We start from the raw sequence: 13,434 nt of genomic DNA on the forward strand, positions 1-13,434 counted from the left end.
CCCTCAGCTCTTAAAACAAACATTTAAAGAAATACTCCCATGACAGAATGAACTGAAGAGGCAAGAGTCAGTGGAGAGGGGAATACGGGCAAAGAAACCATATAATGATGACAGAAAAAGAGAAGAGACCTTTCCTGTTCAATCAGTCGCCATCTAAACCTACAAACTTCTCTTCTCCAGTTCTCCAGCTCATTTGCATCTCTTTTATGTCCCCACTTCCTATTATGCAGAAGTGTATGCTAAAAATGCAGTCTGGTCTGCAAAGTGAATCTCTCTCTGTTTCCCTACTTTTTTAATCAATAGCAGCCAGGGGAGGAGGGTTAGGTGGTACTCAGTTGCATTTATGCTAACTAGAATATTTGTACCATTCTCTTTGAACCGAAGTTACCTTGGAAACCAGCCCACAGGAGTTACTGTTTTATACAGTAATTACAATCAGCGGCCATAGGTCTTGTATTTACAGAACTTATGAACACAAAGTCTCATATACATCCAGCAATTAGATTTCTTTTGGTGTACTGTTATATTTGAGATCACTGCCTCTCTTGGCTTAGAAACTGTCAGGCTTGCAGACCTTTGCTCTTTATTAAAGCACATCCTTGATTTATCAATCCGTGGAGGATTAGTTTGTTTTGGATTTTGGGAGAATAATCCATTCCTCGCCTCTGGATTTCTTAATGAACTTTGTTTCCTATTTCATATGAACTGAAAATGAAGATGCAGCTGCCTAAAGGGATTAAGTGAGGCGTTTGTTGCCCCGGATCCTCCACTTTTTGATGTCCATGAAATCTCCCTTCTTCTGGCCATGTTGCTGATGATAAAGAGAATGCCCTCTAGGCCCTTCTCTCTGTTGCCATTTGTAATTTTTAGAAACCATCATTGGAGGCTATCCATCTTGATTGCGCCCTGGCAACTGCCATGCTCTGTTAATGTGCGGGTGTGAGAGAGGGCAGAAATGCAGTCTTCCAGCAGCACCGATGTTTATCTTCCCTGCTTCATGAATTTGCATTCCCACAGATAAAATTTACTCATAATGGCAAGCATCACAGCATAGACGGGCCAAGCATATTATCAGTCTGTATACAGTGTTTGTTTTACAAGTGGACAGGCAGGGAAAGAAGAATTTGGACATAACGATAAGACTGATAGTCACACATGCCTCCCTTTATTGGCCTGGTTGAAGCTTTATGAAATATTCATGATTGGTTTCTAACATAGGCTGCACCTTAGGGATAAACATTTTTTAGATGAGAAAATGAGTTGATTTGGCTCAATCAACTCTTCGACAAATACTTCATTAGATTTTATGTTACAACCTTTTTTTAAAGTATGTTGGATTATTTTATTGCAGTGTCTAGCCAGTAACAAAACAAACCAAATCACTATTCTCATACCTAATAGTACATTCATGATAAAAACTATGGTAAAACCCATTGAAACCCTTGTTATCTGTGGCGGTTTCTGATATGGGCAACATGGGCAACTGCCCATGGCGGCATGAGCCAATAATTTATTGTGATTTTTCTACAATCTACTCAGTCATTTATAGGACAATCTTGTTACAAGAGACCAGTGCTGATGCTTTTGCTTGTTTTATAAATGCCAACTCTCCTGAACTGGGATTAGAATTCCAATAATTGGAAATAGGGTGTAAGATTAAATCTTAACAAAATAATATATGATCAAACTATATGTATAATTTTCTATTTTTTTATTATCTCCATATTTTATTAAGATTATAAATTAGAACCCATGTATGTATGGTGGCATCTATTATTCGCTTTCTTGCTTTCTTTCATAATTGTACTGTTACCTTTCAACAAGTAGGCCCAAGGATGTCCAGGTTCAAATCCTGGACAAATTCTGCATTAAGTTTGTTTGTTATCTTTGTAGATGTGTGTGATCTCGCCAGTTCCTCCAACAGTTCAAAACAAATGACTGTCAATTAGATTCTCTAAATTGCCCTTTGGTGTGAATATGTATATACCATATAATTTTTCTTTTTCCTTTTTTATTCTGGTCTGAATGATTTGAACCAACTGTCGTCCATTCGCAATTTAGTCATCTGTACCTATTTGTCAGAGTTTTGCCTGAGGTCACATTGCTGGTAATCATAATATTACTGCCACAATTCTATTCTTTTTTTCAGTTTTCTCTCTTTTCTTCTTTGCAATTGACAAACTAGAGCATTACTTCCCTATGGGAAGCTGTAGTGAAAAAATCTATAACCAAGTTAAATTTAGCTTCAGTCAAGCCATAAAAATTAATTAATGTCCAAGCAGCAAACACAAATACGTATGTGGATACGTATTTAATAAAGCCACTGCCCAAAACAATTTCTCTAAAAAGCATTAAAAGATAATTCACATATTTTCCATATTAATTAGTGTGCCACCATCACACTAATGCATATTTTTTTGTTATGTAATGAGTAGTTATTGTTAAAAAAAAACCCTGGCAGTACTGTATTTTGTAAGTAATTATGACTCATTATTCCCTCCACTTTGAAGCTACCTATAGTGGAGACTTTTGTTTAGATAAGGAGATTATTTAAATGAGTTCTAATCTAAAAATCATTTCAAAAAGTAAGTTATAGCAATGTCCTGAAATGTTTACTTTTCTTTCAGGACCAAAATTTAAAGTTATAAAGTCTGTATAACAGAACATTTGTTATTAGGAGATTATTTTTAAATAATTGCTAAATTACAGGCTGCTTATTGCTAAAGTTTTATCCTGCAACTAAGGTTAAACTAGGAAAAAGTTAAGTCAAGCTCGTCAAATAGTCAGAGAATCCACTTTCCTTTTCCATACAGGGTGCATCTCTTTATTGTGGTTTAAACAAATAGCCCACCAGGAGGTTCTGCAGGAGGAGGGAGAGCTTTTCATTTCACCGTAAGCCCTGTGATCATCTCAATGCAGTCTATAAGTATAACTTGATTTAGACCCTATAACCTCACAACTTTAACAAGATGCCTGTCACCTATGGCAACACTGAGTAAGAAAGATGACAATTCTCCCACATACACAAACACACACACTTGGACTGATACTTTAACTTTCTTACCAGCTCAACTCCACAGGCAGCAATGAAATAAAACAAAGAAACTGTGGTCCTTGGCTGCTAAATAACAAAACACACCACCACCTAACCCTCTCCTCCATATTGTGACGCTTTCGCCCCATGCTTCTAAATTGCTGGTATAAACTGCTCCGGCCAGAGGGGTAATAGTTTTTGATAATGATCACAGGCCAAGCTTTGTTGCTGTGTGGCCACATGCCGCACAGACAGCATGCTGATTATTCTTCTGAAGTGGCCTGAGTGTGTGTCTGTAATGGCAATTTTGAGGCCCGATTGGCAAAGAGCGATGAAATTGGGGGCAGTTAGCACCGAGGGGGGGAAATACTGATGGAGTGTGTTGAAATGCAGCAGCCGTCTGATGGTAAACAAATTATCCAACGTGAAATGACAACATTAGGGAAAGCAAAGTGTTGGTCCACTCTATGGGTATGGCTTTTTGCTCAGTTTTTAACTGTCTGCTGTTTTCTTTACAGCATTTAAAGAGCTGGGCACTAGTTGTCAAAGATCTATAGCCTCACTCTCCTGTATCCTGGCCATTCAGTCAAACCTGGCAGCTGGATTTAATACAGTCCCTATAATTTAGTTGGCAGCCTATAGAAAAAAAAGCATGCAGAAAGTGCCAAAAATCAGTTATGTTTTCCCACATTTTAAAATGCTGATAGTTTTTCATCTTTGTTTTTATCTCGGATTTGCTGACAGTTGTTTTGTGTTGTGTCATTTGAATGGATGAAAAAGTGATTTTCAATTGCATAAACTGTGCTTCAGACAGCTGTAGATTTTTAGATGTTTGAGTGAGCACTTCGCTTTTAAAAGTAAGGTAGCTTTTTCATAATGATTCATGATAAAATTGTTGAGTTTGGTGACTCCAAAGGGATAAAGAAAGCATTTTTTTTCTGCTTTTGTCACTAATCTTTCTTCTAGCAAGAAGTTTAATCTCATTTCTTTTCTTTTGTTTTGAAGGTCTAGCCATTGTACTTATGTGGGCTGTTGCAGAGGAGGAAAAACAAAAAAAAAATTCACAAGGTTGTCTGAGGCTTCGAGCCACAGATAAAGAGGATCTGACTGTGGACTGTGTATGATATTTTTAAACACTGTTTAACTGATAAAACAAGCATGTTCACCTTTATTTTTCATTCATTCACTCAGTCAGTTATTTATTTATTCAGTTGCTTCAGTTATGGTGCATTTGTCATGTCATAAAGAGGAGTCAGGTTGTTTTCTCTCTGTTACGTGCTACACCTTCCAAGGATAAAGACTGGACAGATGAGGTGGTCGTTTTTGCGTGTGCTGTGATAGCCATGGAAGGATAAATCTGGTAGACAGAGATTTATTTGGCAGACACGATAGAAAGATGGATGAATGTTGCTACCCTGATGGTAGTACTCAAGCCTCTCTTACATGTGTCACTCTCTTTCTCTATTGTCCCTTACTCTGAGGATATTAGGACATTTTTCCTTCTGAAAACCTAGCCAGGCTTTAAATTGCATTAATGTGACCGGTTGAACCTAATTAACTCACAAGTTCTTGCTAGGTGACTCTAAACTGACTTCCTTCATTGTATTTTAAGAACTTTTGGGGAGAAATTTAGGAATTATAGCAAATCAGCAATGATTGCTTAGTACTTTATATTATATATATGTATCTATCTATATCTATATATAGATATAGATAGATATATATAGATCTCTATATAGAGATCTATATATATATATCTATATATAGATATAGATAGATAGATATATATCTATATTTACATATAGATATATATATATATATATATATATATATATATATATATATATATATATATATATATATATATATATATATATATATATATAGTGTGTGTGTGTGTGTGTGTGTGTGTGTGTGTGTGTGGGTGTGTGTGTGCGTGCGTGCGTGTGCGTGTGTGCGTGTGTGCCAGAATGGAAAAAAAAGAAAAATGTTCTGTGATTTGACATTCTGAAAAGACAAACTAAAAAACAAAAGGTATGTTTACAAAGACACTTTGGGAGATGGCAGTCCACACATTCTTTGCACTGACATAATCGTTGGAGTACAATATAAGTGTCTTTGTTTTTGTCACTCCCCCTCAATGAGACAAAGCATGCAACAATCACAGCAAAAAGAGTTTATCGTTTAAAGCTCATCAGATTAAAAGCACATTTTAAATAACAGAGCCAATCATACTCACACATTGATGCCTTGTTTTGTCCGCAAAAAACAAAATGAGGTTGTCCTTGCTTTGCAACGTTGTGCTAATTTGCACTGCATCCACATGTTTTGGTTAGTATTTTAAAGAAAAAAGGCTATTTTGGTATTTGTAGGTCAACATGATTTTGGAATTTCCTTTGCAGAGCTGAATGCTCCCAAAGGTCCTAGTTATAAACTAGTGGCACAGGCTAAACAACTTTAGATAGAAAATATGCCCTTTAAGTGTCTGGGTGAATGCATGTCATTGTACATGTTCTTCAGTTGATAGGCAGAATTCTAAAGTAGAAATCAGTACTCCTCCGTATTCCTGTGTCTCTTTATTCTGACTCCCCACTGCCCACCTCCCCACGCCCTCATGCATAAACACCCCTACACACACTCTGCTACCACATGTACACCAAGCAACCCTTTACTGTTTCTGTACCCCGTTCCCCATTAACACACCTCTAATGGAGTTCACTCCACAGTGCTTTCTGCCTGAACACGCTGTGGAGCGGTACAGTTAATAGCAGCTGCACAGTTGGAATACATGGGTGTGAGCTCGAGTTAATGTATGCTGGTGAAGCGGCGTTGGCAGACAAGATTGTGTTATCCGCTGTGGTGTGTATGGACCCAACCCATCTGCACGGTGACATCCTGCATAAATGAACCAAGCTGAGCTATGATAGCTGTCTCTTAGCCTGCGCTTTAATCCTACTGCTCCACTCCTGCATGATTACAGAAACTTGTCTTTATATCATGCATAGTGAAATGATGGGCCACATTTGTAAGGCACCCTTTAGCATTCCTGCAACAATCATTTGACAAGAGGTTTGACTGAAATTGGTTGAAATGGGAACACTGTGCACTTTTTTGTTAAATTTGTCTCTTTCATTCATCATTTGAAAGATTGAAGACATCACTTGTTCTCCTAGTTTTTGAACTTTCTCTGCCCTCTTGTCTCGATTAGTTTAAAAATGACAAGCCAATCAGATCTAACCTCTCCCTTCTTTTTTCTGTCAAGGGGTGGAGGCCATGTTTACCCAGCAGCCCCAGGACTTGGTGGTAGTGGCGGGTGAGCAGGTGACGTTAGAATGCACCATCCCCGGATACCGTGGTGTTGTCCTGTGGATAAAAGATGGACTAGCACTGGGAGTTGGCAGAGATCTCCCTGGTAAGGATTTAGCATATTACCCTGCACTTGTGTATCATTTGTTGTTATATTTCAACTAATAAGACTCTGAAATGAAACATTAACATTTGGACACTGCATTCAAAAATAATTTTACATGCATGAAAAGACCTATATGTGGTCGAAAATTTATGTTGCACAACACCCTCGACACACCATCTTCACACTGAAATGGTGATTGGTGGTGGCACATCATGCTGTGCGGATGCTTTTCTTCAGCAGCCACAGAGACTGGTCAGAGGTACCTAAATACAGGCTGCTGAATTTCAGGCTGCTAACTGACATTTTGAAAAGTAGCTGGCCTCCACCTAATTACATCACATCTCATGCGTAATTGTGTTAATTGCTTAATTTGAAGCAGAGGGACTAGTGCGCTGTTATTTAGCAACCTGGTGGCCCATCCATCCTGGCTTTATACAGAAAGTATTCATGACCTTGCTGAAATCCTCATATGGTATGCCAACCTTTTGAAGAAGAATATGTTCATCTTGATTATTAAATTCACCCAAAACATTTATCCATTTATAACTGTACTCTGTCCCTACCATTATTCTATCAATACAGCCTTTTCATTTTAGAGCTTTTCAATTTGCCTCACACTCCTCCACATTGTAACCACTGGATGTAATTACAATTCAAGGCACAATGACTCAATATTCGGCTGTGGCCATTCTCAAATACAAAATATTCTGCATGGTTATGAATGATTAAATATGAGCTGCAATAGAGATTGAGGGTTTTCTACCCTTTGACCTTTAGCAAATAGTCCTCTTTCAGAGATGTGGTGTGTGATTAAACCTCAGAGACTGACAGAGCCCCAGTAAAGCCAACCTATTCTTTCTTCATGTCCTTATTAGGCCCCTGGGGAAGACTGAGAGGTGGCTGTAAACAATAGTCCTGCAGCCATCAAGTCTCCTTTGGAGGAAGAAGATGCAGACGGGGAGAGTACTTATGATTGTTTGAGATAGAATGGAAAAAGAGAGGGAGGGGAATATAGAGAGAAAGAGACAGAGAGAGAGTGTAATTTCATATAGGCTCAGAGTAGAGCAGAGATATTTATCCTCTTCAGCTTTTATTGATTTAACAAGACAAAATGATCAAGATGAAATCTCATTTCCACAGCAGGGTAGGTAAGATGAAGGACAAAAAAAGAGGAAAAAAAAGAGAACATTGAGTCTTCACACTTAGGGGAACTACTGTACAGTAGATCAGCCTTTAATAAAACATCTGTGAATAGCTTAAAACTTGTGGACAAGAAGAAGTATTCTTGGCCCTCTCCACAACCATTTTCTCCTCCAGAAGAGAGTGATTGAGGAGGAAAATAAGGATAGTTAAAAAAAGGGAAGGATTTGTGTGAAGAAAAATAGCCGCCAGCTTAGAGAAGAAAGGTTTTCTAAAATCACCAATATGTTACAGACAGGGGGCTGAGTGCCTTCTATTGAGACAGATGACACTTTTTCAAAATAAAGCACTCCACAGCTGTCCTTTTTTATCACTCCTGCCTACCTAAACACGCCACGCATGCAGCGGTAAAAGAGCAATGGTACATCGCTGCGGAGACGCACACAATGAAAGGAAAGTGGCAGCTTTATACGTAAAAAGTGCGACGAATCAAATGTCGCACGGAGCATTTCAATAATATAGGTCTGCTCGGCTATTCATAGAAAGAAGCTGTGTTGGCAGCATCCTCCGCCTGGGACCTGTTTCCATTCACAGGAGCAGTGATTAAACTGAGAGAACTCTTTCACCATTCAGAGCGAGAAATCATAGCACAAAAGCCAATGATTCCTATCTGTCCCTGAATTTCCTCTTCATTCCCCCTTTGTGCTATGCTTTTCCACTCTAATTAAAGAAAGTGAAGTAGCCCTCAACATACCAATCAATTCGATGAATATGCATGATGCAGGATGTATCTGCTGTACATGGTGGTGACAACACACCTGTCAGATATAAGCAAGGTCCCTTGAAAATTAAGGTGGCTGTTTACATTTTTGACGAGCTAATGCCAGCAGAGCTTTTAAAAGTAACTTTGTGTTACGCCTGCTTCTGAAGAGAGCAAACTTAGCACTGGACACCTGTTTGCAGCTGCAGCCAAACCTGCTTTTATTCCCTGGTGTAAAGCGGGTACAGTGCAAAGCGAGTACCAGGTGAATGATGTGAATCACCAAGCCAAGCTTCAAGTGTCTTCATACTTATGAAAACCCACATGCACATACACATTGATTCACCCTCAAGACAAATCCATTTCTCCCTGATGGATTCATTACTCCTTAATGGGACTATTTTACATTGTTTGCTTTGGGTAACACATTGTGTGTTTGAAATGTGCTGAGATCCAAGATCAATGGCCCTTTCTAGGTGCACGTCACATCTGCAGAGGTGATCAGTCTTCATGTGTGCCACAGTGTAATTTCAATCACATTGACAAAATGCATTATCAGGATGCTTATATGGTGGCAAAACACATTAGGATGTTTCAATTCTTCGAAAATGAGATGATAACATCCTTATCTTTTACTATCCATCATGGATGCAAATTATTTTTTTTTTCCCTGTTTGGATCCGGTTAATGCATCAAGATGAAACTGGAAGGCGGCCACGTCTCCACACAGCAATATTACTCTTAGTATGCCAGGAGCACAGATGAGGTAACTGGCACGGTAATCTGTTTGTGTAACAGAAATTTGCATGGCTTATGTGAAGCCACGATTAAGACAAGCCAAACAAAGTGTGTGTGAAGTTCATCCCCGTCTCTTTGGAGGGTGCAGTTAACTCAAGGCTGTTCGACCAGAGTCAGCGCAAGTTCACATCACACAGAGTCGTGCAATGATCATTACCCTTCTGATCCGCGCTGGTATTACTGCCTTGGATCTCATCAGTGAACATAAAAACTGGAGCAAAAATCTCTCTCTCGGTGACTTTGTGCATGGAATGGTTCTTATTTATCTTCAGGCACTGTTGTTAGGTTGAAAGAGCAGTCCATCCTTTAAAGACATGGGCTTGTTTCTGATCATCATGGTTAAGTAGCCGTGAGTAAAAACACCAGCTTTTAAAATGACACAAAAATTAAAAACACAATTTTATAATATGATTTTACCAGTTTTATTTGAGATAAAGAGAGGTTGGATGGAGTAATCAGTTTCAGTTTTCGCACTTCTATGTCATACAACCAAGAGTTTAAAGAAAAGTTATTAATCCTCATAGAAGTGGAAGGCTAACATCCAGTCAGACAACACCACAGTCCTCCATCTAGATGATTTTAGCTGGTTAAAACAATTCAAATTGAAAGTGTGCACATTCATAATATACAAAAATATATTAGCAGATATCAACCATCTAAACTTTCGCAAGAGACTTTTGCAAAGATTGCGTCTGTTTTCAGGACTGAAAATTTTCTATGCTACTATGAAGTTTTTGTTGGTGCAACTGCCCGCTGTATCAGTCTACCTCATCAGCTGATTGTGAGTCCGTTGGGTTAACTTGCAACAGCTGTATGACCCAAATGAACAAAGAAGTTTATTATATTTGTATGTTTACTCCCCTCTCGGTGGACAAGTTGCAGCTGATCAGCTGGATTGATGTAGCTGAGAGTTTTGTATCTGTAGCTTTGTAACACATATGTCTGAGAAACCAGGAACAAAGTTAACAATGGATTTTTGTAAAAGTGTAGACAGTTAATGAGAAATGTTGTGTCCCATGGATATGAAATATTCATGTGGACTGGTTTTAAATTACTAAATTGCTAGTGTGCATCAAAGTTTGAAGTATAGAAAATTTAGGGTTGATGCTACATTAATTTCCACACCATAACTGTGACTAACAGTATTTCCAAAAGTAGAAATTGTTGGTATTGTTAAGTGGGACAAATGCAGCCCAGTTGGTCAGTTGCTGCACACTGACCAGAAGCCACCATGTCTGGCTTGTAATCACTAAAACTCACAAGGTTTGCAGTTTTGAAAGTATAGATTTTAAAAGCATTATTTTAATACAATTAAAAACAGACATTAACTAATCCTTACTAAGATTTTTAGTACTTTAATTTATGATTTAGTTTTGCTTAGGTTAAAGCCTTCGTCAATTTAACAAGTAAAAGTAAAGTTATAGGAAGGTGACATCATCTGGTCCCATTTCTTAGCAAAACATCATGCAGCAGATCCTCGATCTAATGCTGCCACTTATTTTTGCCTTCCTCTGTTTACATTCTCCCTTGGTTTAATATTTGTGTTGAGGCGTTCTTTTGTCCTTCGTATTTTTACTGTACAGACCCTTAAGATTAAAGGCTTCACGTAGGAGGATGAAATGCACAGAGTGGCTTAATCGGCTGTAACTCACCCCACCAGCCTATAATGAGACCCACTTCATGCTCTATTAAAAGCTGCTGGATTCAATGAAGCTGAATTCAGTAATTGGACACAGAGCATATGATGGGTTTTGCCGTAGACACATCCATGAACTTAATAGCTGTTATACCACTGCCCTCTCTATCTGGGAGCTAAAACAGAAAATCACTAAAGGCCTGGGGTTTAGAAGAATCTCCAAGGTGACTGTAGGTTAGAAGTTTCGGAGAAATCAATTTTTACCCCCTTATTATTTGTTGCCCTTAAGTATAAGTCTAACCTTACACACCTAGGTAGAAGCTAGCAGATTTATTTTAGGTGTGATTGATGAGCGAGAAGGAAGTGAGTTTAAAGTCTGAAGTTTTGTTTCGTGAAATATAACGTAAAGTTTGGTTGAAGCTTTGTGTGCAGCCTGGCCTTGTGTTCCAGAAAAAAAAAAATCTTCACTCCAATCTCTTTTTTTTCATCATCAATCAATTACAGAAGGACAGCTGGAAGAAAAAGCTCCACTCAGTTGGAAATTGTCTCATTCTTTGAAGTACAATATGTATGAACATACATTCTCCTTGCGTTCCACAAATTCTACCCATAATAATCACGATAAAGAAGCTAGGTAAAAAAGAAATAGAAAGAGAACTTGAGAGAATAAAGTTTCTGAAAACATGTTATTCACCCCCCATTGTTTATAGGTTAAACAAATGTATATTTTTGCTTATTTGCCCCTGTGGAGACATACACTTCACAACACATGGGCTATGCAAATTTTTAGATTAGCTTAAGAGTGTTATCTTCAAAACCATCTGTCTTGACATCCTAGGTCTCCTGGATATTCCTCTGCTTTCTTCTCCTCTTATTAAACTGTAAATCATTTCACAGAGTAATCTTGAAACAACTCGAACTGGAGCTGCTCCTGTTTACTGTTGCAGTAAAACATGGTTCCTCAGCATACAGCAACTTTCACAGCAGCTCATTTACACTGCCATGAGTGTTGTAAAAATGTATTGTTAGTAAATTAACAAATGAACAATCTAGCCACATAAACTAATAAAGTAATCTATCCTCACCTCCCTTAAAATTATCTTCTTTTACAGCTCAGTTAATGTGCTTATGCCGGTGCTGTGTAAGACAGTTTGCAAAAGAGTTATTCGTTTGAGACATGAGAATAAAAAGTAAGAAAAAAATACAGAAATTTACACCTTTGCTTTTTGCAGATGAACTGTATTTTGACACTGAAGGTGAGATAAAATAACGAATTGTTTACATTGCAGGCTATCCACGTTACAAAGTGACTGGCGACCATGGCTTAGGGGAGCATCATTTGCTCATCCAGCGTGTCGAGCTAATGGACGATGCAGTGTTTGAGTGCCAGGCTGTCCAGGCTGCCATGAGGTCCCGTCCTGGCCGGCTCACTGTGCTGGGTAAGTCAGAACTAAGTACACACAACCATCAAACAATACAGCTGTGGAAAAGCCAGCCACCATCCAGTCACAGCTGAGCAAGCCCATGTTTTTGTAGAGATTTCAAGGTTATGTGGTACCAAAAATACCTCCCTAGGATTAGTAAAAAAAATATATATATATATTATTCAGGACAGAAACACTATACAGCCGTCCTTTGTCTTCCGTTAATCCAAGATCAAGTTTATGGAGTAACCATTCCAAGAACCCTCAGACATCTCTCTTTAACTCTTTCTGGAGGATTCCAAAGCATTCCTAAGCCAGAAGGAATAAATAGAGGGTCTGTTATTCCCCATTTCAACTGTACCCTGGCCACTTAAATGTACATTTCCTCCTTTCACTATTAGACCTTTGATTTTTTTTGTTCTGCCTAGACATAAGTAGGTGTCATGAAATTGATGACATTTTTAGAAATAAAAATAAAAACAATGATTTGGTCACAGTGTTTACACTACGTACTCTATATCAGTGGTCCCCAACCTCCGTGGACCAATTGGTACCGGGCTGCGTAAGAAATAATTAAATATTTCTATTTTATGTATAGAGTTTGGAGGATCTTTTATTTTGAAAATCCTTTTACCGGATTCTGTCGGTTACGTCTTGTGCGCCAACATTGAGCCCACAAGCAGCAGAATGAGTTAGAAACAGCAGCAACACCATCATTTTTGTCCCCCCTCTCGGTCTGCAGCAAATTTGCGAAGACTTCACCGGTCCGCGATACTAAAAAGGTTGGGGACCACCGCTTTATATAAAGTCACTCATTGATAATGAGTGATTTGTGTACTGTACAAAAGGATTTCAGATCAAAGAGTTTAGTTTATTTAGCAAGAGGAGAATAAAATAGAAGGGCTCTAATCATTACTGTAACACTAGAACCATCACCTGTGGTTCTTTTACAGTAATTTAACTTCTGAAGACCAAACACATTTAAAGACACTTCCTAGTCATGTAAAGTTTGCAAGTTTCCAACACCTAGAATTTTTTTTATAATTTAAGCTTGCATGACATTCTCCAAATAAGCATAATTGCTCAACATCCCCTCTCTACAAAACTGCGACCAGTAGTTCAGGATAAATAAAAAGAAAAGTAATTATTCTGTGCTAGTGCCTTTTCTGGTTTAAATTTCTGTTCAGGTATTTGGCCTGTATCCTGGTAAATTCAGTGTAAACGGTCAGT

At 38.3% G+C, this 13,434-nt stretch overlaps 1 protein-coding gene across 8 annotated transcripts in view; it reads left to right on the plus strand.

The window, feature by feature from the left end:
- Window positions 1–13,434, plus strand: part of kirrel3b (kirre like nephrin family adhesion molecule 3b) — a 220,662-nt gene that overhangs the window by 134,684 nt on the left and 72,544 nt on the right. For all 8 annotated transcript variants that reach the window (XM_027999136.1, XM_027999135.1, XM_027999137.1 and 5 more), the window contains 2 exons: window positions 6,297–6,446; window positions 12,070–12,219. In XM_027999136.1, coding sequence (XP_027854937.1) covers window positions 6,297–6,446; window positions 12,070–12,219 — 300 coding nt within the window. The remainder of the gene's footprint in view (window positions 1–6,296; window positions 6,447–12,069; window positions 12,220–13,434) is intronic.

This window comes from Xiphophorus couchianus, chromosome 18 (assembly GCF_001444195.1).
Source record: "Xiphophorus couchianus chromosome 18, X_couchianus-1.0, whole genome shotgun sequence".
In the NCBI taxonomy this organism is placed as follows: Eukaryota; Metazoa; Chordata; class Actinopteri; order Cyprinodontiformes; family Poeciliidae; genus Xiphophorus; species Xiphophorus couchianus.